Here is a 21,322-nt window from a genome sequence, read left to right on the forward strand (position 1 = left end):
TTTCGTGATTAATCTGTTCCAGAGAGCCTGCCGAAAGACGAAATTCACGAAACTCGAAACCATTTTCCCCATGAGAAATAATGGAAATAAAATTAATCCGTTCCAGACACCCAAAAATATTAAAATAAAATATTTTTTTTCAAATTAAAGAAAGATTTATATACTGAAATCAATGAGAAATCAAGTACAGTGGTCCCCCGCTTTTCGTAGTTCCCGGCAATCGTAAAATTCGCCAATCATAGAGGTATTTTCGTATAAACATGGACTCGCTTTTCATAGGTTGACTCGCGAGTCGTAGTTCGTCCGGGATGCGTACCCACGGTGTGAGCCAGGGCGGCAGCCAGTCTGGCATTGTTTACCAGTCAGCGAAGGTCCCCTCACGTGCTCCAGCAAAATATTTCATAATATTCCATTTATTTTAGTGCTTGCAAGTACTAAATAAGCTACCATGGCTCCAAAGAAAGCTCCTAGTGCCAAGCCTGTGGTAAAGAAGGTGAGAAATACGATTGAATTAAAGAAAACTATCATTGAACAATATGAAAGTGGTACAAGTGTGGCCGAACTGTCCAGGATGTATAAGAAACCCTACACAACCTTATGTTCCATAGTGGCCAAGAAAAATGAAATAAAGGATGCTGTTGTTGCAAAGGGAGTAACTATGCTGACAAAAATGAGATCACCAGTACTGGAAGAGGTTGAGAAGTTATTATTGGTGTGGATAAATGAGAAACAATTAGCAGGAGATACTCTTATGACTTCGTTTATTTGTGAAAAGGCTAGGCAGTTGGATGAAGATTTGGTAAAGAAATTGCCTGCAAATAGTGGTGAAGTGAGTGAATTTAAGGCCAGCAAAGGCTGGTTTGAGAGATTTAAGAACCGTACTGGCATACACAGTGTGGTAAGGCATGGTGAGGCTGCCAGTTCGGACCATAAGGCGGCTGAAAAATATGTGCATGAATTCCAGGAGTACATAGAGGCTGAAGGACTGAAACCTGAACAAGTGTTCAATTGTGACGAAACAGGCCTCTTTTGGAAGAAAATGCCAAAGAGGACCTTCATTACACAAGAGGAAAAGGCAATGCCAGGACACAAGCCTATGAAAGACAGGCTGACGCTAATGTTCTGTGTTAATGCTAGTGGGGATTTCAAAGTGAAGCCATTACTAGTGTACCATTCTGAAAATCCCAGAGTGTTCAGGAAAAACAATGTTATGAAGAGTAAATTGTGTGTGTTTTGGAAATCTAATAGTAAGGCATGGGTCACGAGGGAAATTTTGGTCGAATGGTTCAATGAAGTGTTTGGCCCTAGTGTGAAGGAGTATCTCCTGGAAAAGAAATTGGATCTCAAGTGCCTGCTAGTAATGGACAATGCACCTGCTCATCCTCCAAACTTGGATGACCTAATTTTCAAGGAGTTTGGGTTCATCACAGTAAAGTTCTTGCCCCCGAATACCACTCCTCTCCTCCAACCCATGGACCAGCAGGTTATTGCAAACTTTAAAAAAGTCTACACAAAAGCAATGTTTCACAGGTGCTTGACTGTGACCACAGACACTCACTTGACCCTAAGGGAATTTTGGAGAGAACACTTCAGCATCCTCCACTGCATAACCCTTATAGGTATGGCTTGGGAGGGAGTGACTACCAGGACTTTGAACTCTGCCTGGAGAAAATTGTGGCCAGATTGTGTCGACAAGAGGGATTTTGAAGAATTTGGGACTGACCCTAATGAGCCTATGTCTGTTGTAAAATCAATTGTGGCACTGGGGAGTTCCATGGGGTTGGATGTGAGTTTGGAGGATGTGGAAGAATTGGTGGAAGACCACAATGAAGAGCTCACCACTGAGGAGCTGCAAGAGCTTCAGCAGGAAGAGCAACACATCGCAGCTCAGAATCTTGCTGCAGAGGAGGAGGAAGAGAGATGGAAGAAGGTGCCTTCTTCAGAAATTAAAGAGATTTTTACTATGTGGGGTAAGATGGAAAGCTTTATGGAGAAACATCACCCTAACAAGGTTGTTGCAAGCCAGGTTGGCAACATGTACAGTGACAAAGTCTTGGGCCATTTTAGGGAAGTGTTAAAGAGACACCAGAAACAGAGCTCTCTCCACAGTTATTTTGTGAGACAGGACTCCAGTGACTCTCAAAGTGGTCCTAGTGGCATTAAGAAACAGAGAAGAGAAGCAACCCCAGAAAAGCAAATGGTACCTGAGGTGTTGATGGAAGGGGATTCCCCTTCCAAACTATAAACAATCCACTCTCTCTCCTCCTCCTCCTCCAGTCTCCCATACACTAAGAAGAATCTCCAATAAAGGTAAGTGTTATGCTGTTAATGTTTCATTCATCATTTCCCATTGTATTGTTTATGTACTACATGCATATTTCATGTTAAATTTTTTTTTGTTTTAATACTTCTTGGTGTCAGGAACGGATTAATTGTATTTACATTATTTCTTATGGGGAAAATCGATTCGTAAATCGTAAATTTCGTTTATAGTAATGGCTCCAGGAACGGATTAATTACGAACGAGGGACCACTGTACATGCATATAAAAATAATAACATTACACTTACCTTTACTGAAGACTTCTGGGTGGATGGAAGACGGGAGGAGGGGATACGAGGAAGGTGTACACTATTGTTTGGAAGGAGAATCTCCTTCCATTAGGACTTTAGGTAGCAAGTCCTTATCTGGGTTTACTTCCCTTCTTTTAATGCCACTGGGAACAACTTGAGTCCCTGGACCCCTGTCGCACAAAATATCTGGCCAGAGGTCTTTTTCTGGCGTTTCTTTAAGATTTCTCTGAAGTGGGACACAACACTGTCATTGTACATGTTGCAGATATGGCTTGTTTCAGCTTGGTCAGGGTGATACTTTTCAACAAAACTTTGCAACTCATTCCACATTCCACACATGTCCTTAATCACTGAAGAAGGAACCTCCTTCACTCTCTTTTCCTCCTCCTCTGAAACAAGTTTCTCGGCTGTAGTCTGATGCTGTTCCAGTTGAAGCTCTTGCAGTTCGTCAGTGGTTAGACCTGCCTTGTATAGCATAAGGACCTGCCTTGTATGGGCCAGTAGGCTTTCTGCAGTGTTCCTCAGTTCTTATGTTTTTATGTTAGCTCTTCCCTGTGATCCTCCAGCAACTGTTCCACATCCCTGTCACTCACCTCCAACCCCATGGACTTGCTCAATGCCACACCACCTTTCACAACAGGCAGAGGGTCGGCAGGGACAGGGTCTGCCTCAAACTCTTCAAAATCCCTCTGGATCGTGTTCCTCACTATTTATCAAAGGGCTTGCACTAGCTTTCCTTGGGTCCATGATGACTTATTTAGCAGCTGCAAGCACAAAAAACAGTGGATTATTATGAAATGTATTGTATGAACCCGCGGGGTGATGGTCACGTGTTGGTAAACAATGGCACACTGAGCATGAATGGCGTGGGCGACTGGCTTGGTGTGCGTGGTGACGGGTGGACGGGTACCGGATGGTTGCCGAAACACGAGTCTAATCACGAAACTTGAGGCCAAATTTTGCCAAAAAAACTCGCCGAAGGTCGAATTTCACGAAAGTCGATGCTGCTGAAACTCGAGGGTCCACTGTACTTACATATCTTACTATACTTTACCTATAGGCTCTTTACAAAACATTCACCCAAAATACTAAGGAACTGAACACCCTATTAAAATTGAGGAAATAAACACTTTAAAATTACCTCTCCACTTCTTCCACTGTCTCCAGTACTCAAATCCCCACTATTTGAGTGAAGAAATTTGCTACACAGGCAAGACATTTCATCAGTAAAGATATCCAAGTGTTACATGTCTTATTCATGCACACAAGATCATAAGAATGAAGGAACACTGCAGTAGGCATATTGGTTAATGCTACAGGCAGGTCTAACTTTCACCCAACAACACCCTCTCATGTAACCATTGCAGCGCTGTATAGTCCTTGTGGCTTAGCGCTTCTTTTTGATTATAATAATAATCATGTAACCATTCAACCAATATTTAAAACTATCCAAAGTTCTTGCCCCAATGATGCTACCTGGCATGTGTTCTACTCATTCACAATTCTATTGCCAAACCAGTAACTTCCTGTAACTGTAGTTCTGTATGCCATCAATATAATGATATCCTTCTAAGGAAATGTTTATTTTTTACTAAGACTCCAAGCCTCCTGCTTGAGGGCCTGATCAGCCAGACTGTTCAAAGTATATATCTCATGAATTTATATGGGACACTGTCTCTGGTAAAATGTGAAGTCCTACCACATATGTGGTAGGACTTCACAAGCAGAGGTGGCAAACCTTATGAAGTATATTACCTCAAACTCTGCTGCCCTCAAAGACCCAAAGAAGACCTTCTTAAGGAATTTTCCAAGGAGGATGACCAGTGTGAAGGCAAGCAAGTAGATTGCCTGAAAATTAAAAGAAAATTAATACAGCATATACAAGGTTCAATGTAATATAGTAGGCCATGTCATAAATCAATATTTTTTCTGTGTGTCAAGCTTTCTTTATAGTGTACTGTACTAGGATGCTCGTTTTAACTGAATGCTATAGTGGAAATTTGCCTCTGAACTCAAAGCTGTACTTAAACATAATGATCACTTGTGCAGAATTAATGTAAAATTATCTGGTGCTAAGTGGTTCCCATGGTGAACCTACTGTCCAGACACTGGAACACTTCCCCAGTCTGATAGGAAATTCCTTTTCAGATCCTTGGCCCATCTTAGGGTGCAACCACCTGTTGCTTCCATTAGCCCACACATCATCCCCCTCTTGCTCAGTAAACCTCCTACTGCACCCTGCATGCCTATCTGACCTGCCACACATCAGATGTCTGGCAGACCCCAACTCTTGGCTGGTAGTATACAAGTGAGATGCAACCTTAATGACCACTGTATAGATAATAGGTTTTCAACCCATTAAACTAATTAACCAACCAATTACTGGCTTCAAGCCTCTCTACCTCCAGGCAGAAATCCATTTTCTCATCTTCCAAAATCCTTGGGAACCTGTAAATTGTTAGATTTGGCTCATCACCTTAATAGTTATCATATGCAACAGCACAACAGACAGTAAGCATCATAGAGAGTTAAAAGTATGAGAGAAATATCTCTTGTGTGGTATGTATATGTATCAAGTTAACATGGGTTGACATCCAATGTTGTGTGTAAAACCTCAGTACATGCTGGGTAAATTGACAAGCCTGGCAAACCTCTCTCACACCTAGTGAAAAAAATACATTTATTTTGGCAGTAGCAGCACATCAGAGCCAATCAATACTCAGTATTGCATGCCTAGCTAGAGAAAAAACAAGTGGACAAAGACGGCCTACATTGATAAGAGTAAGACGAGATTATTTTAGGTTGGGTTAGGAGAGTCATTGGGTTAAGTTGCACGTTTTACCATCTGCACAACAAAATAATCTCAATGTAAAGTCAACTTATTTAAGATTGTATAATTTATTGTCGAAATCTGCCGAGAAGCAGTCTCCAGTTATTAGCCCACAAACATACATAACAGGCCTATCATGCCCCTCCCATGCCTGGCAGACTACCTATGCACTTGACAAACCCCCCCACATGCCTACCAAACCTCTTGCAAGTCAGGCAGACCTATATGTCTGGCAAACCTCTTCACAAGCCAGGCCAACCTTCCACTTGCCTGGCAGACCTATTCACAAGCCAGGCCAACCTTCCACTTGCCTGGCAGACCTATTCACAAGCCAGGCCAGCCTTCCACTTGCCTGGCAGACCTATTCACAAGCCAGGCCACCCTTCCACTTGCCTGGCAGACCTATTCACAAGCCAGGCCAACCTTCCACTTGCCTGGCAGACCTATTCACAAGCCAGGCCAACCTTCCACTTGCCTGGCAGACCTATTCACAAGCCAGGCCAACCTTCCACTTGCCTGGCAGACCTATTCACAAGCCAGGCCAACCTTCCACTTGCTTGGCAGACCTATTCACAAGCCAGGCCAACCTTCCACTTGCCTGGCAGACCTATTCACAAGCCAGGCCAACCTTCCACTTGCCTGGCAGACCTATTCACAAGCCAGGCCAACCTTCCACTTGCCTGGCAGACCTATTCACAAGCCAGGCCAACCTTCCACTTGCCTGGCAGACCTATTCACAAGCCAGGCCAACCTTCCACTTGCCTGGCAGACCTATTCACAAGCCAGGCCAACCTTCCACTTGCCTGGCAGACCTATTCACAAGCCAGGCCAACCTTCCACTTGCCTGGCAGACCTATTCACAAGCCAGGCCAACCTTTCACTTGCCTGGCAGACCTATTCACAAGCCAGGCCAACCTTCCACTTGCCTAGCAGACCTATTCACAAGCCAGGCAAACCTTCCACTTGCCTAGCAGACCTATTCACAAGCCAGGCAGACCTCCCACACGCCTGGCAGACCTACCGCCATGCTAGGGTTGGACTTGGTGATGTACACGACAGACGGATAGAACTGTCGCTTCTGGTAGTAGGCGTTGCCTATGACGGCCGCCGTCAGGGCAAACGACGCCATAGTAAGGCCTCCGACGGGCATAGGCGCCGGCATCCTGATGGCGAGGTGGTCCTAGACCCAGGGATAACACCACCACTGAGGTAGTCAAGTCTTTTTTTCCCTCCAGCCTCTCTCCTTCAGCCCCAGCTGACGACACCAACTCCAACCCAAACAATCGCTGACATCTGCCCCAACACCTTGTCCACTACCACCAATAATTTCTTCCTCTCTATTTTCACCACTATCCCGGCTCTCTCTCTGATTTCAGATGTTTCGAAAGATAAGTACTATCGGGGAATCGGGAAATGAACTGTCTTCGTTTTTGATGAGTGCCAGATGCTGTGTGTTCTTTAAATCGGTGAAAGGTGTTTCTCTTAAGCAAACTGTCTCTCCTTGATTGGCCCAGCAACACGCGCCAGGATTTGAAATATTGTCTCGCATTACAATAATAATGACGCTATTTAAGTTTAGTTCTGTATTTAGGCAAGTTATACAGTGTACAGATATAATTGGAGTAGATAGTAGAAATCTGTATTTCAGTCTGAATAGTTCCATATTGCATATAATATAGATATACGAAAGTGATATTTTATGATGGCTTAACCTAGAATATCCTTAAGATAAATATGCGATAATTATAATTATATTAGTCACATAATTATTTTAAGTAAAGTGAGAAGAAAATGAGAAACTTTTGGAAAATATGAAGATCCAGTCCTTTAAAGAAATCACTCATTATTTTCTTCTATAAAGTGCAAGGATGTGGTCTGTACCTCGACACAAATTGTTATGCCTCGTGTAATTTGTCATTTTGGGAGATATTAGCAAATATGACACATTTATTTTGGGATGTAGCACTACAGGACAAATCAGTGGTTAATATTATATTAATATTGGTTAATCGAAGCCTGGTCATGGACCGGGCCGCGGGGGTGTTGACCTCCGAAAGGTGTCAGGTGACCTGGTAACCAACACTCTCGCCTCACACTGAGTGCCGTGGTTCGATCCCCTGAAAGGGTGGAAATATGAGCGTGCCTTACACCTGCTGTCCCGTTTACCTAGCAAGCAAGTAGGTACCTGGGTGTTAGTCGACTGACATAGGTCGCATCCTGAGGGACAAGATTAATTAAGGACTCAAATGGAAATAAGACAGTCCTCGATGACGCACTGACTTTCTTGGATTATCTTAGGTGGCTAACTCCGGGGTTAAAAATCCAAATAAAATCCTATCGTGAAACACCCTCCAGGTATTAATATTGACTAACCACATCATAAAAATCTTTGAATGAGTGCTAAGAAGCACGATTACAAACCACTGGGATTCCTAAAAACTACACAATCCAGGGCAACATGGGTTCAGGGCAGGTCGCTCCTGCCTCTCACAACTACTGGATCACTATGATATGGTCTTGGATGCACTGGAAGAAAAACAGAATGCAGATGTTATACACAGACTTTACAGAAGCCTTTGATAAGTGCGATCATGGCATAATAGCGCACAAAATACGTGCTAAGGGAATAATTGGCGAAGTAGGAAGATGGATCTTCAACTTTCTAACCAATCGAAAACAAAGAGTAGTGGTCAACAGAGTTAAATTGGAAGCTGCCATAGTGAAAAGCTCTGTTCCACAAGGCACAGTACTCGCCCCCATCCTATTCCTTATCCTCAATATCAGACAGAGAGAAATGTAATCCACAGCACTGTGTCATCCTTTGCAGATGATACTAGGATCTGCATGAGCTTGTCATCTATTAAGGACGCGGTTAACCTCCAAGGAGATATAAACCAAGTTTTCCAGTGGGCACAGGAAAACAATATGATGTTCAATGAAGATAAATTCCAACTACTCCGTTATGCAAAATTGGAGATGATAACTAGAACTGAGTATACTACAAACTCTGACCATACAATAGGGCGGAAAAATAATGTGAGGGACCTGGGAGTAGTAATGCTTGAGGATCTCACTTTCAAGGATTACAACAGTGCCACGATCAGAACTGCAAAGAAAATGATATGATGGATAATTAGAACGTTCAAAACAAGAGATGCCAATGATGATCTTTTTCAAATCACTTGTTCTCTCTAGGCGGCTGAAATATTGTTGCACATTAACATCTCCATTCAAAGAAGGTGAAGCTGCAGATCTAGAGAGTGTACAGAAAACCTTTACTGCACATATAAGTTCTGTCAAGCACCTTAACTACTGGGAACGCTTGGAAGCACTTGACTTGTACTCGCTGGAATGCAGGCAAGAGAGATATATCATAATCTACACTTAGAAAATCCTAGAAGGAATGGTCCTGAATCTGCACGCACAAATCACTCCTTACGAAAGTATAATAAGACTTGGCAGGCGGTGCAAAATACCCCCAGTGAAAAGTAGGGGCGCCATTGGTACACTAAGAGAAACCACAATAAGTGTCCGGAGCCCAAGACTATTCAACAGCCTCCCACCATGCATAAGGGAAATTACCAATAGACTCCTAGCTGCCTTCAAGGGGGATTGGACAGATATTTAAAGTTGGTGCCGATCAGCCGGGCTGTGGTTCGTACGTTGGACTATGTGCGGCCAGCAGTAACAGCCTGGTTGATCAGGCCCTGATACACTGGGATGTTTGGTCGTGGACCGGGCCGAGGGGGCGTTGATCCCCGGAATACCCTCCGAACCTGAAGAAAAATCGAATGTAAACAAAGGCGCGTCACTCTCATATCTATTACTGGCAGAGAGCGATTAAGTTACTTTAGATTTGGTCCCGTGGCTCAGTTGGACGATGCCCCATGGCTCGGTTGGCAACTCTCTGGCCTCTCACACTGAGTGTCCGTGGATCAATCCCCGGCACGGGTGAAACGTTGGGCATGTTTCCTTAAACCTGCTGCACCTCTTTACCTAGCAGTAAGTAGGTATCTGGGTGAATCGGCTGGTGTGGGGGACAAGATTAAAGGATTCCAATGGAAATAAGACACACTGACTTTCCTGGGTGGCTAACCTTCAGGGTTAAAAATCCGAACAAATTTTATCTCAATATTGGACAATTTTAGGAATAAGATATAGCCAAACTTCATACAAGGTCAAGATCTCCTTAATTACCGAAGCTAGAATACTACAGCAGCAGCAGCAGCAGCAGCAGCAGCAATAATAATAATAATAATAATAATAATAATAATAATAATAATAAATGCTCATGGCTCAGTTGGAAGGAGCATTAGCTCACGCACACTGGGAACCGGGGCTGGAAACGTTGGGCACGTTTCCTTCCACCTACTGGTCCTGTTTACCTAGCAGTAAGTAGATAGACCTAGGTGTTAACCGACTGGTGTGGGGGTCGCCTCCTGGGGGAGATGATTATAGGACCCCAACGGAAATCAGTCGGACGACTAGTCTGATGACTTTGCTTTCTTGGGCGTGTTTCCTTGCACCAGTTGTCTGTACTCACCTAATTGTGGTTGCAGGGGTCGAGACTCAGCTCCTGGCCCCGCCTCTTCACTGATCGCTACTAGGTCCTCTCTCTGCTTCCAGAGCTTTGTCATACCTCGTCTTAAAGCTATGTATGGTTCCTGCCTCCACTACATCACTTGCTAGGCTATTCCACTTCCTGACTACTCTGTGACTGAAGAAATACTTCCTAACATCCCTGTGACTCGACTGAGTCTTCAGCTTCCAATTGTGATCCCTTGTTTCTGTGTCCCCTCTCTGGAACAACCTGTCTCTGTCTACCTTATATATTCCACGCAGTAATTTTGTATGTCGTTATCATGTCTCCCCTGACCTTCCTGTCCTCCAGTGTCGTCAGTCCGATTTACCTCAATCTTTCTTCGTAGGACATACCCCTGAGCTCCGGAACTAGCCTTGTTGCAAACCTTTGCACTTTCTCTAATTTCTTGACGTATTTGGCCAGGTGTGGGTTCCAAACTGGTGCTGCATACTCCAGCATGGACCTGATGTACACAGTGTACAGTGTCTTGAACGATTCCTTACTAAGGTATCAGAACGCTATTCTCAGGTTTGCCAGGCGCCCGTATGCTGCAGCAGTTATCTGGTTGATGTGTGCATCCGGAGACGTGCTCGGTGTTATGGTCACCCCAAGATCTTTCTCCTTGAGCGAGGTTTGCAGTCCTTGGCCACCTAATCAATACTCTGTCTGCGGTATTCTTTGCCCTTCTCCGATCTTCATGACTGCATTTGGCAGGGTTGAATTCAAGAAGCCAGTTGCTGGACCACGTGTCCAGCCTGGTCCTCATCTGATTTAATTCTCCTCATTAACTTCACATCATCTGCGAACAGGGACACCTCTGAGTCCATCCCTTCCATCATGTCATTCACATATACCAGAAATAGCACCGGTCCTAGGACCTACCCCTGTGGGACCCCGCTCGTCACAGGTGCCCACTGTGATACCTCATCCCGTACCATGACTCGTTGTTGCCGCCCTGCCAGATATTCTCTGATCCATTGCAGTGCCCTTCCTGTTATACGCGCCTGATCCTCTAGTTTCTGCAGTAGTCGCTTGTGAGGAACTGTGTCGAAAGCCTTCTTGCAGTCCAAGAAAATGCAATCAACCCACCCCTCTCTCTTGTGTCGTACTTCTATAACTTTGTCATAAAACTCCAGAAGGTTTGTGACACAGGATTTGCCTTCCATGAATCCGTGCTGGTTGTCATTTATAATCTTGTTCCGTTCCAGGTGCTCCATCACTCTCCTGATAATCTCCATGACTTTGCATACTATACACGTCAGTGACACTGGTCTGTAATTTAGTGCCTCTTTTCTGTCTCCTTTTTTAAAATGGGAACTACATTTGCGGTCTTCCATACCTCAGGTAGTTGTCCAGTTTCAAGGGATATGTGTTCAAGATTGTGGTTAAGGCACACACAGTATATCTACTTCCTCCTTGAGGACCCACGGGGAAATGTTGTCCGGTCCCATTGCCTTTGAGGTATCAAGGTCACTTAGCAGCTTCTTCACCTCCTCCTCAGTTGTGTGCATATCGTCCAGCACTTGTTGGTCTATTCCCTGTTGGTGTCCCCCTCTGTCCTGTCTTCCTAGAGTCCTTCCTGTCTCTGCTGTGAATACTTCCTTAAATCTCATGTGTTCACCCATCAGTAATAATGGGTACCTGGGTGTTAGTCGACTGGTGTGGGTCGCATCCTGGGACAAAAATGACCTGATTTGCCTGAAATACTCAGCATAACAACCGGCTTTCTATATAGTAGTATGTCATTGATGTCAGCTGGGCCTGTATACCTTGTTCATGTACTTGTAGTAAATATATTATTATTATTATTATTATTATTATTATTATTATTATTATTATTATTATTATTATTATTATTATTATATTCTGTGAGGATGGTATTCCCCTCATACTCAATGACGCAGGACAGTTCTTTTGTCATAATTACACAGGATGAATTCCCTGTCATACTCCATCACGCATGATGGTTTTCCTGTCATACTACATCACGCATGGCGACTTTCAGTCATACTACACCACAAAATGGTTTTCCAGTCATGATCCGTCACACAGGATGGTTTTCCTATCATACTCAATCACGCTAGATAGTTTTTCAGTCATACACTGTCATACATGATGGTTTTATTGCAGTGCTCCATTACACAAAATTATTTTCCTGTCGCTCTCCATCGCACAGGATGACTTCAGTCACACTTCATCATGCAGGTTGGCTTTCCTGGAACAATCGTTCAGGGTGGTTTCCAGTCATATTTCATCACAGGATGGTTTACCTGTCACATTCCACAATGCTGTATGGTTCCCCTGTCACACACTATCACGCAGGCGTCTTCCTGTTATACTCTATCACGTAGGATAGTTTTCCTGTTATACTCTATCATTTAGGATAGTTTTCCTGTTATACTCTATCACGTAAGATGGTTTTCCTGTTATACTCTATCACGTAAGATGGTTTTCCTGTTATACTCTATCACGTAAGATGGTTTTCCTGTTATACTCTATCACGTAAGATGGTTTTCCTGTTATACTCTATCACGTAAGATGGTTTTCCTGTTATACTCTATCACGTAAGATGGTTTTCCTGTCCTCCCTCATTACGTAGGATGGTGTACTGTTATACTTTATTATTATTATTATTATAATCAAGGGGGAAGCGCTAAACCCGGCGGATTATACAGCGCCTGGAGGGGGATGTGGAAGGCATTCAGGCTTAATTCGGGGAACTGGAGCACAGATCTAATTCCCTAAATCAAGAGCCCCTCACCAACATCAAGGAACCTTCCTTGAGGGGTTATACTTTATTACGTAGCATGAAGTACAAAATTCGTCTGCCTCTAAACACCGTATTTAACGTAATATAACTGGAATAAAAAATAATTCATGTTAAACGCTAAACCCATGTGGGTCATTTAGAGCAATACGTGGCTGAGGCTTAATCCTCCGTTTGCAGAACGCGAAAAACCAAACTCTTGTACTCACCTAAGAAATAAAAAGTCACAATACCATGACTGGAACAGTACACAGATAACTCACAGATATGAGAATGAAACTTATGACGACGTTTCGATCCGACTTGGACCGAGTTAATGGTCCAAGTCGGACCAAAACGTTGTATGTTTCATGCTCTTCTGTGCGGGCTACTTGTGTATTATACTTACCTAGATATCCCGTAATATAACTGGACAAGTGTGCCAAGGAAATGCTTCCCTAGTTTTTAGTACTTTTGTATTAAATCTTAAATAACACAGTGAGAGCAGTTTTTAACAGATTTTAAAGTTAGGAATAGCTAAGGTGCATAGGTTAAATATACTGATATTTTTAAAAGTATTTCCGTCATAACCTGTTTAGCCCGACCTACTATTATATATAATCATGTTTTATATTACATCAGCTAAAGCCTTAAGCTTTAATAAGCCTCATTGTAAAGTTAACAGTGGAAACACATATAAAGTGCATTTTAAGTAATTCTAGAGCATTTATTCAATTAATAATTATTTTTCATTGTCGCCAAATAAATAATCTGCAAATTTATTTGTTTTCAGGGTTACTATCATACCTGTAAGGTGAGGGGCAGTATATTTGGCGGTGCTGTCCCGTCACATGTGTTGTTCTTTAGTTTACAAAGTTAAAAGGCCTATTGTATGCGTGTGAGCCAGTAAGGCTGATATTCACGTGTACTTTAACGATTTAATTCCTAAAATAAAGATCAAACAACTGTGTATAAATATTGTAAGATATACACCTTCTGGGTGTATATACCGTGTTAGTGGTGTAGAGTTGGTCACTGGCGCCTCGTACTGTAGTGTACACACTTCATTCAACTATGCTAATAAAAGGTAAGACAAACACTGAAAGTATGTAAGAATGACTGAAAAAAAATAAGTAGAAATTATTAATAATTAGAGTGAAACACGGGTCTCGTCGTGGGACTATCAAACTGGAATTAGGACAGAGATAGGGAGTTATGTTTTGTTGTTACTTCTGTTTTTTGTAGGTTTAGCGCTTCTTTTTTATAATAATAATAATAATAATAATAATTTTGTTGTAAATCGGGTCGCATTGGAACCATGTTGAACTGACGCCCTGCAAAGGGGGATAACTTCCAATACAACAGAGAACTTCCTGGTTTATCTCTAATTCCTCAAGTATACAGTACTCGAGGACATAACTTCAAATAGAATATATATAAAAAGATTTGCATAATTAATCGAATAACTGGTATCCTGTGGTGTGGTTGACTAGACCCCTGTGGATATTTGTGACTTTATCGTGTTAAGATTTTATTTGAAGATATATTCCAGGAGGGGTGGCCACCCAGGATAACCCAATGCGTCATCGGGGACTGTATGTCTTATTTCCATTGGGGTCCTTTAATTTTGTTCCCCAGGATGCGACCTATAACAGTTGGCTAACACCCAGGTACCTATTTACTGTTAGGTGAACAAAAACAGCAAAAGTAAGGAGACATTCCCAACGTTTCCACCCGTGCCGGGAATCGAACCACGGACACTCAGTACAGTATATGAGAAATGCGCTATCAACCGAGCCTAAAATATCTGTGTGCCGTCAAGACCATTGTAAAAAAAAAGTTATAGTTACTCGGCAGAATTCGTAAGCACTTTTTTGTGTAATTTATTATTTTGGAAGATATTAGCGAAAATATTATATTTATTTTAGTTGCGAAGAACGTCTGAGTCAGTCACTGAACATTTAGTGTCCCGTAGTGGGCCCCCTCCTCCCCCCCCCCCAAAAAAAAAAAACACTAAATATTTACGAGCCATATATGACGCTGTTACTCCCGCCGTGTTAGTGCATGTTTGTGTGTGTGCGCGCGCGCGTGTGTATGTGTACTTACCTAGTTGTGGTTGCAGGGGTCGATTCAAAGCTCCTGGCCCCGCCTTTTCGCTGGTCACTCCTGTGTGTGGGTGTGCGTGTGTGACCCAGTTATTATTTGCAGTATTAACTCATTACAGTTGTGACCGGGTGTGGACGTGTGAATGGCTCATTACTTTGTAATTTGTTCATGATTATGACCATGTGTGGACGTGTAGATGGTTCATTAACTTTGTAACTTGGTCATGATTGTGATTAGATCTACTTGTCCATCTATCAAAACTTTAGGGTCCAGTCCCTGGACCCATTATGTACCACAGTAATGTATTGACTACCGCCCACAGGATGGGTATGATGGTGTGCGTAATAAATATATTAAACTAACTAACCGTAGCTCTATTGTTAGCGCACTCAGTTGACACACTGAGGTTCGTGGTTCGATCCCCGGTACGGGTAGAAACATTAGGACCTGTTTCCTTATGATACATGTTGTCCCTGTTCACCACCAGCAAAATAGGTACCTGGGTGTTGGTCGACTGGCGTGGATCCCATCTAGGGACTAAATTGTCCTAATTTACCCGATATGCTCTGCATAACCAGGCTTTCTATATACGTAGCAGTATGTCGTTGAGGTCAGTTAGGCCTGTATACGTTGTATATGTACTTGTAGAAATAAAGATTATTATTATTATTGAGTCGTGTTACGCACTTGGTCAAATGTAAATAAAAACAAATCTACCGATGGCGGAGTAAGGCTAAGTTAGGTTATTTTATGTAGGTTTAGGTGGGTTTTGTTTTGCTAGATTGCGTTTTGGTAATAGTACCAAATAAAAGTGTATGTTATGTAACAAAAGCCTAAACAAACACCTCTCCATCAGAAAATCCAAAGAAAAATATTTGACTTTTTTCTGGCATTTGTTCGGCTATAATTTGTGAACCCCATGCTCGTCCTATAAGCGGTAGCTCATTCGGGCTCTTGATTCAAGGAACTGGAGCTAACCTCTGTTTTTCCAATCAATTAATAATAACTGGAGTATATCGTATCCAATGAATTAAGATACAACAGGAGGGAGTGAGGCGGTGGCTATCACGAGGCATGTGTGGCGTAATATGGGTAGCGTAACATGGGTGGTGTGACATGGGTGGTGTGACATGGGTGGTGTGACATGGGTGGTGTGACATGGGTGGTGTAACATGGGTGGTGTAACATGGGTGGTGTAACATGGGTGGTGTGACATAGGTGGTGTAACATGGGTGGTGTAACATGGGTGGTGTGACATAGGTGGTGTAACATGGGTGGTGTAACATGGGCGGTTTAACATGGGTGGTGTGACATGGGTGGTGTGACATGGGTGGTGTGACATGGGTGGTGTAACATGGGGGTGTAACATGGGTGGTTTAACATGGGTGGTGTAACATGGGTAGTGTGACATGGGTGGTGTGACATGGGTGGTGTAACATGGGGGTGTAACATGGGTGGTTTAACATGGGTGGTGTGACATGGGTGGTGTGACATGGGTGGTGTGACATGGGTGGTGTAACATGGGGGTGTATCATGGGTGGTTTAACATGGGTGGTGTAACATGGGTAGTGTGACATGGGTGGTGTGACATGGGTGGTGTGACAGCGGTTAGCATCCACAGATTATGTATTGAAAAGTTTAACACCGAACGTTCAACGAAACTCACGAATCGTGCTGTGCTAAATATCTTTGAGATAGATTAAGGTGGCGTGGCAGACGATCCTCAAGCTACGTGATACTGACCCTCATGGGTGGAAATAAACATGTTTGCAATATTTAGGGCATTTAATTATTGAAAATTCGTCACACACACACACACACACACACACACACACACACACACACACACACACACACACACACACACACACACACACACACACACACACACACACACACCTGTTTATATATATATATATATATATATATATATATATATATATATATATATATATATATATATATATATGTATGTAAGTACCGTGGCTTGTCTTGCATATATACTAAAATATATAGTCCTACACTGTACAAGTCTTGCATATACTGAAATATATACGCCTCCAATTTACATGTACTTTTAAAGTGAACACACGGGAGATACTCATCAGAATAAATACAAGGCGAGTACAATTTATGTCATTTACATGTCAAAGCTTCGCAGTTTCTTATTGTCTTTGTGAAATGTTTGTAATTTATTCATGTTGGGCATTGTTTACCAATAACTAAAAATTCAACCAACTTTGTTCTCCCGTACTCCAAAAAAAGGTGTGGGGGGGGGGGAGATCGGTGTTGTAGGCTTCCACATGACAGTAAAGATAATTAACTGTTGCTCATGTTTTTACATATCTGTTTATCGCTTATGTATACCATTAATATGGCGAACAGATGGCATGCAGCCTTAATGAGCCTCGTGTGTCGCTAGACTGTAAGCCCAAGTAACCAACTCGTTAGTGATTCTCTGTTATTATATAAAGTGTAAGACAGAGCATCGGTAAGTCAGTTGATACTTAACAAGCTAGGGTCATAATTTGACAAAGGCTTACCTGGAGAAATTTGTCCCGTTTCTTGAATAAACTACTACCAACAAAATGATACGCAACAATAATTTATAACCATTTATATATCACATCTGGTTGTTAGGTAAGACACATCTGGTTGCTTAAAGAAGTTACTTGCCTCTCCCTTCCATCTACCTCGTGTTGACCAAATGGAAATTGGTCATTTTCAAGCATAAGTCATTTACCGAATTAAGAAATTGTATTCAGTCGTATAGATGTGGGTGGCTAGTATTTCAATACACCATATGCATCTACATTATCTTTAGCCTATTCCAGTGTATACTCCCTATCTAACATTATGAGTTACCCGGGAATAGTTAATCTTTCCGTCTATTTAAAATGTATGTCAGACATTTAAATATCGCTATCTCATGATCCTGATTACTGAACGTAAAAAATCCAGTAATCCAACTCGTCTATGCTACCACCATCTCTCACACATCAAACATCAGTATGATTCATGCTTCCACCCTTACCCTAAAGCATACATTACTGACTCATTAAGGACTAATTGAATGCTTCCTAGAGCCCAGCATAAACCTAATATGCTTACGTCCTTCAACCAAGTCAGGTCATCAGTTTAGTTTGTGGCAGAGAGGCGAGATGAGCACCCAGGTGAACGAACTAGACGCAAAAGAGCACACACAAAAATCAGATGGGAGAAAACAGAGTGTAGGTCTTCGTGAAAATCATGTTACCGCTGTTGATTCACGCTCTCAAGGATTTATTAAAAGATATCTGTCCGATGAATTTGTTGCAGGTAAGTGTCTATGATGAATATTAAAATGGTATAAAATACCGACAGGTTGTTAGGTAAGATTACATTGTCTTCACATATCTTCCGCTTGTACCAACTTTTCTGTACTCGACTCATGAAGAAGCTTACTGTGTAGCCGAAACGTTTAGAAATAAAGATACATAACTGTTGCATATGTGTCTTACCTGTTTAATGATGTTCACATAATGAAAAAAGTTGCTGGAATACTGATTACCTTTAAATTTTATATTATGCGTGTCTGTTATGCTCTTCATTGACACTGAATTGTTGATAGAGTTAAAGAATGAAAGACATGAAATAAATGAAGGTTATAAAGTGTGGATACCAGTGATCTAAACCGAAGCCACATTTTAAAGGTACATATTTGATCAACAGTAAACTTCTGTGGGAAGAAAGTGCTACGGCATCAAGATATGACAATTTAGATTTAATGAATGACTTTAACTTGAGCCAATGTGTCTGAATAGCTTGGCAGGAAATCTGGTCTAGCGAATTTCTAGGAAAAAAAATCCAGGATTTTTTTTTTTAAAGAGGCTGTGGTTGTTGACGTTCAAAAGTACTTTCACAAGCTAACACCAGAGTCGCCATCGCTTCTAGCACTTCAATAAAGGATCTAACCAGGACACAATCCAAGCACCACGAACCAGTCAATGCAGGAGTTTACACTATACCCTGTGGAGGCTGTGACAAGATTTACGTAGGTGAAACAGCAAGAAACCTCGACACCCGCCTCAATGAACACATTTACGCATGTAGGAACGATAACTTGAACAACGCCTGTGTACAACACCGAAATTCCACCAATCATCTCATGAAATTCAGAGACGCCCAATTAGTGATCAAAGAAACTAATTTCCGCAGACGCAAGTGCCTCGAATCAGCACTGATCGCTGTTTCGAATACAATTAAACAAAACAACGGCAGCTTCACCATCTCCGAAGTCTTAGCAAGAATCCTCCTGAAAACAGTAAACCCTGCCATCACATAGTCTCTCCTATTATACTACACAAAGCACATTACAGAGAGTGAACACTGAAACAAGCTGCCTCTTTCCAGTCTATATTTGTCCAACCTATTTTTATGTTACCCAAGTAATAGCTTTTATATCCTTTTACTCTTGTACGAATTAATTGCTGTATCATATTGTATTACTTTTGTCACTACCACTACTACTACTACCACTACCACTAGTGAACATCGAAATGTTACCTCACTAGTATTGCACCTCACTCTGAGCCTTTATATACCCTCTGTGTCCATGTATTGTTTGTAATGGCTTGATAAAGCTCCTGGAGAGCGAAACGTTGCCACAATAAATGTCACATTAGTTGCACTTCTGTCCTTTTACTTTACATAATTTCATCTTGTCGGCATTATATACCATTCTTGCACATGTTGTGTAGTGGTGAATGTGTAGTGATGGTTGTGTAGTGATGAATGTTGTGCAGCGATGGTTGTGCAGTGATGGATGTTGTGTAGTGATGAATGTTGTGTAGTGATGGATGTTGTGTAGTGATGAATGTGTAGTGATGGTTGTTGTGTAGTGATGGTTGTTGTGTAGTGATGGCTGTGTATTGATGGATTGATGGATGTTGTGTAGTGATGGATGTTGTGTAGTGATGGTTGTGTATTGATGGATTGATGGATGTTGTGTAGTGATGGATGTTGTGAAGTGATGGTTGTGTAGTGATGGATGTTGTGAAGTGATGGATGTTGTGAAGTGATGGATATTGTGTAGTGATGAATGTTGAGTAGTGATGGTTGTTGTGTAGTGATGGTTGTTGTGTAGTGATGGTTGTTGTGTAGTGATGGTTGTCGTGTAGTGATGGTTGTTGTGTAGTGATGGTTGTTGTGTAGTGATGGTTGTTGTGTAGTGATGGTTGTTGTGTAGTGATGGTTGTTGTGTAGTGATGGTTGTCGTGTAGTGATGGTTGTTGTGTAGTGATGGATGTTGTGTAGTGATGGTTGTCGTGTAGTGATGGATGTTGTGTAGTGATGGTTGTTGTGTAGTGATGGATGTGTAGTGATGCTTGTGTAGTGATGAATGTTGTGTAGTGATGGTTGTTGTGTAGTGATGGATGTTGTGTAGTGATGGATGTTGTGTAGTGATGAATGTGTAGTGATGCTTGTGTAGTGATGAATGTTGTGCAGTGATGGTTGTGTAGTGATGGTTGTTGTGTAGTGATGGTTGTTGTGTAGTGATTGTTGTTGTGTAGTGATGGTTGTCGTGTAGTGATGGTTGTTGTGTAGTGATGGATGTTGTGTAGTGATGGATGTTGTGTAGTGATGGTTGTTGTGTAGTGATGGTTGTTGTGTAGTGATGGATGTTGTGTAGTGATGGTTGTTGTGTAGTGATGTGATGTTGTGTAGTGATGGTTGTTGTGTAGTGATGGTTGTTGTGTAGTGATGGTTGTTGTGTAGTGATGGTTGTTGTGTAGTGATGGTTGTTGTGTAGTGATGGTTGTTGTGTAGTGATGGTTGTTGTGTAGTGATGGTTGTCGTGTAGTGATGGTGTGTTGTGATAGTGATGAATGTTGAGTAGTGATGGTTGTTGTGTAGTGATGATGTGTAGTGATTGTGTAGTGATGGTTGTTGTGTAGTGATGGTTGTTGTGTAGTGATGGTTGTCGTGTAGTGATGGTTGTTGTGTAGTGATGGTTGTTGTGTAGTGATGGTTGTTGTGTAGTGATGGTTGTGTATTGATGGATTGATGGATGTTGTGAAGTGATGGATGTTCTGTAGTGATGGTTGTTGTGTAGTGATGGTTGTCGTGTAGTGATGGTTGTTGTGTAGTGATGGTTGTTGTGTAGTGATGGTTGTGTATTGATGGATTGATGGATGTTGTGAAGTGATGGATGTTCTGTAGTGATGGTTGTTGTGCAGTGATGGTTGTGTATTGATCGATTGATGGATGTTGTGTAGTGATGGATGTTCTGTAGTGATGGTTGTTGTGCAGTGATGGTTGTGTATTGATGGATTGATGGATGTTGTGAAGTGATGAATGTTGTGTAGTGATGATTGTTGTGTAGTGATGGTTGTCGTGTAGTGATGGTTGTTGTGTAGTGATGGTTGTCGTGTAGTGATGGTTGTTGTGTAGTGATGGTTGTCGTGTAGTGATGGTTGTGTATTGATGGATTGATGAATGTTGTG

General features: G+C 42.1%; 2 protein-coding genes across 5 annotated transcripts in view; one reads left to right on the forward strand and one right to left on the reverse strand.

Annotated features, from left to right (window-relative positions):
- The window catches only part of sip3 (septin interacting protein 3), a 33,571-nt gene extending 26,864 nt beyond the window's left edge, over positions 1 to 6,707 (reverse strand). Inside the window, exons 1-2 of the mRNA XM_053777639.2 lie at positions 6,425 to 6,707; positions 4,329 to 4,421 (exon numbers count right to left, since the gene is read on the reverse strand). Of these exons, the coding sequence (XP_053633614.1) occupies positions 4,329 to 4,421; positions 6,425 to 6,565 (234 nt within the window). The 5' untranslated portion in view covers positions 6,566 to 6,707. The remainder of the gene's footprint in view (positions 1 to 4,328; positions 4,422 to 6,424) is intronic.
- Positions 6,708 to 13,551: 6,844 nt separating this feature from the next.
- Positions 13,552 to 21,322, forward strand: part of LOC128689408 (epidermal retinol dehydrogenase 2) — a 90,618-nt gene continuing 82,847 nt past the window's right edge. The window contains exon 1 of one of the 4 annotated variants that reach the window (XM_053777642.2): positions 13,552 to 13,818. In XM_053777642.2, coding sequence (XP_053633617.1) covers positions 13,806 to 13,818 — 13 coding nt within the window. In that variant the 5' untranslated portion in view covers positions 13,552 to 13,805. Of the gene's footprint in view, positions 13,819 to 17,912; positions 18,156 to 21,322 lie in introns of those variants that run through there. The other 3 variants (XM_070086267.1, XM_070086266.1, XM_070086265.1) reach the window with 3 other exon arrangements.

Source organism: Cherax quadricarinatus, chromosome 18 (assembly GCF_038502225.1).
Source record: "Cherax quadricarinatus isolate ZL_2023a chromosome 18, ASM3850222v1, whole genome shotgun sequence".
In the NCBI taxonomy this organism is placed as follows: Eukaryota; Metazoa; Arthropoda; class Malacostraca; order Decapoda; family Parastacidae; genus Cherax; species Cherax quadricarinatus.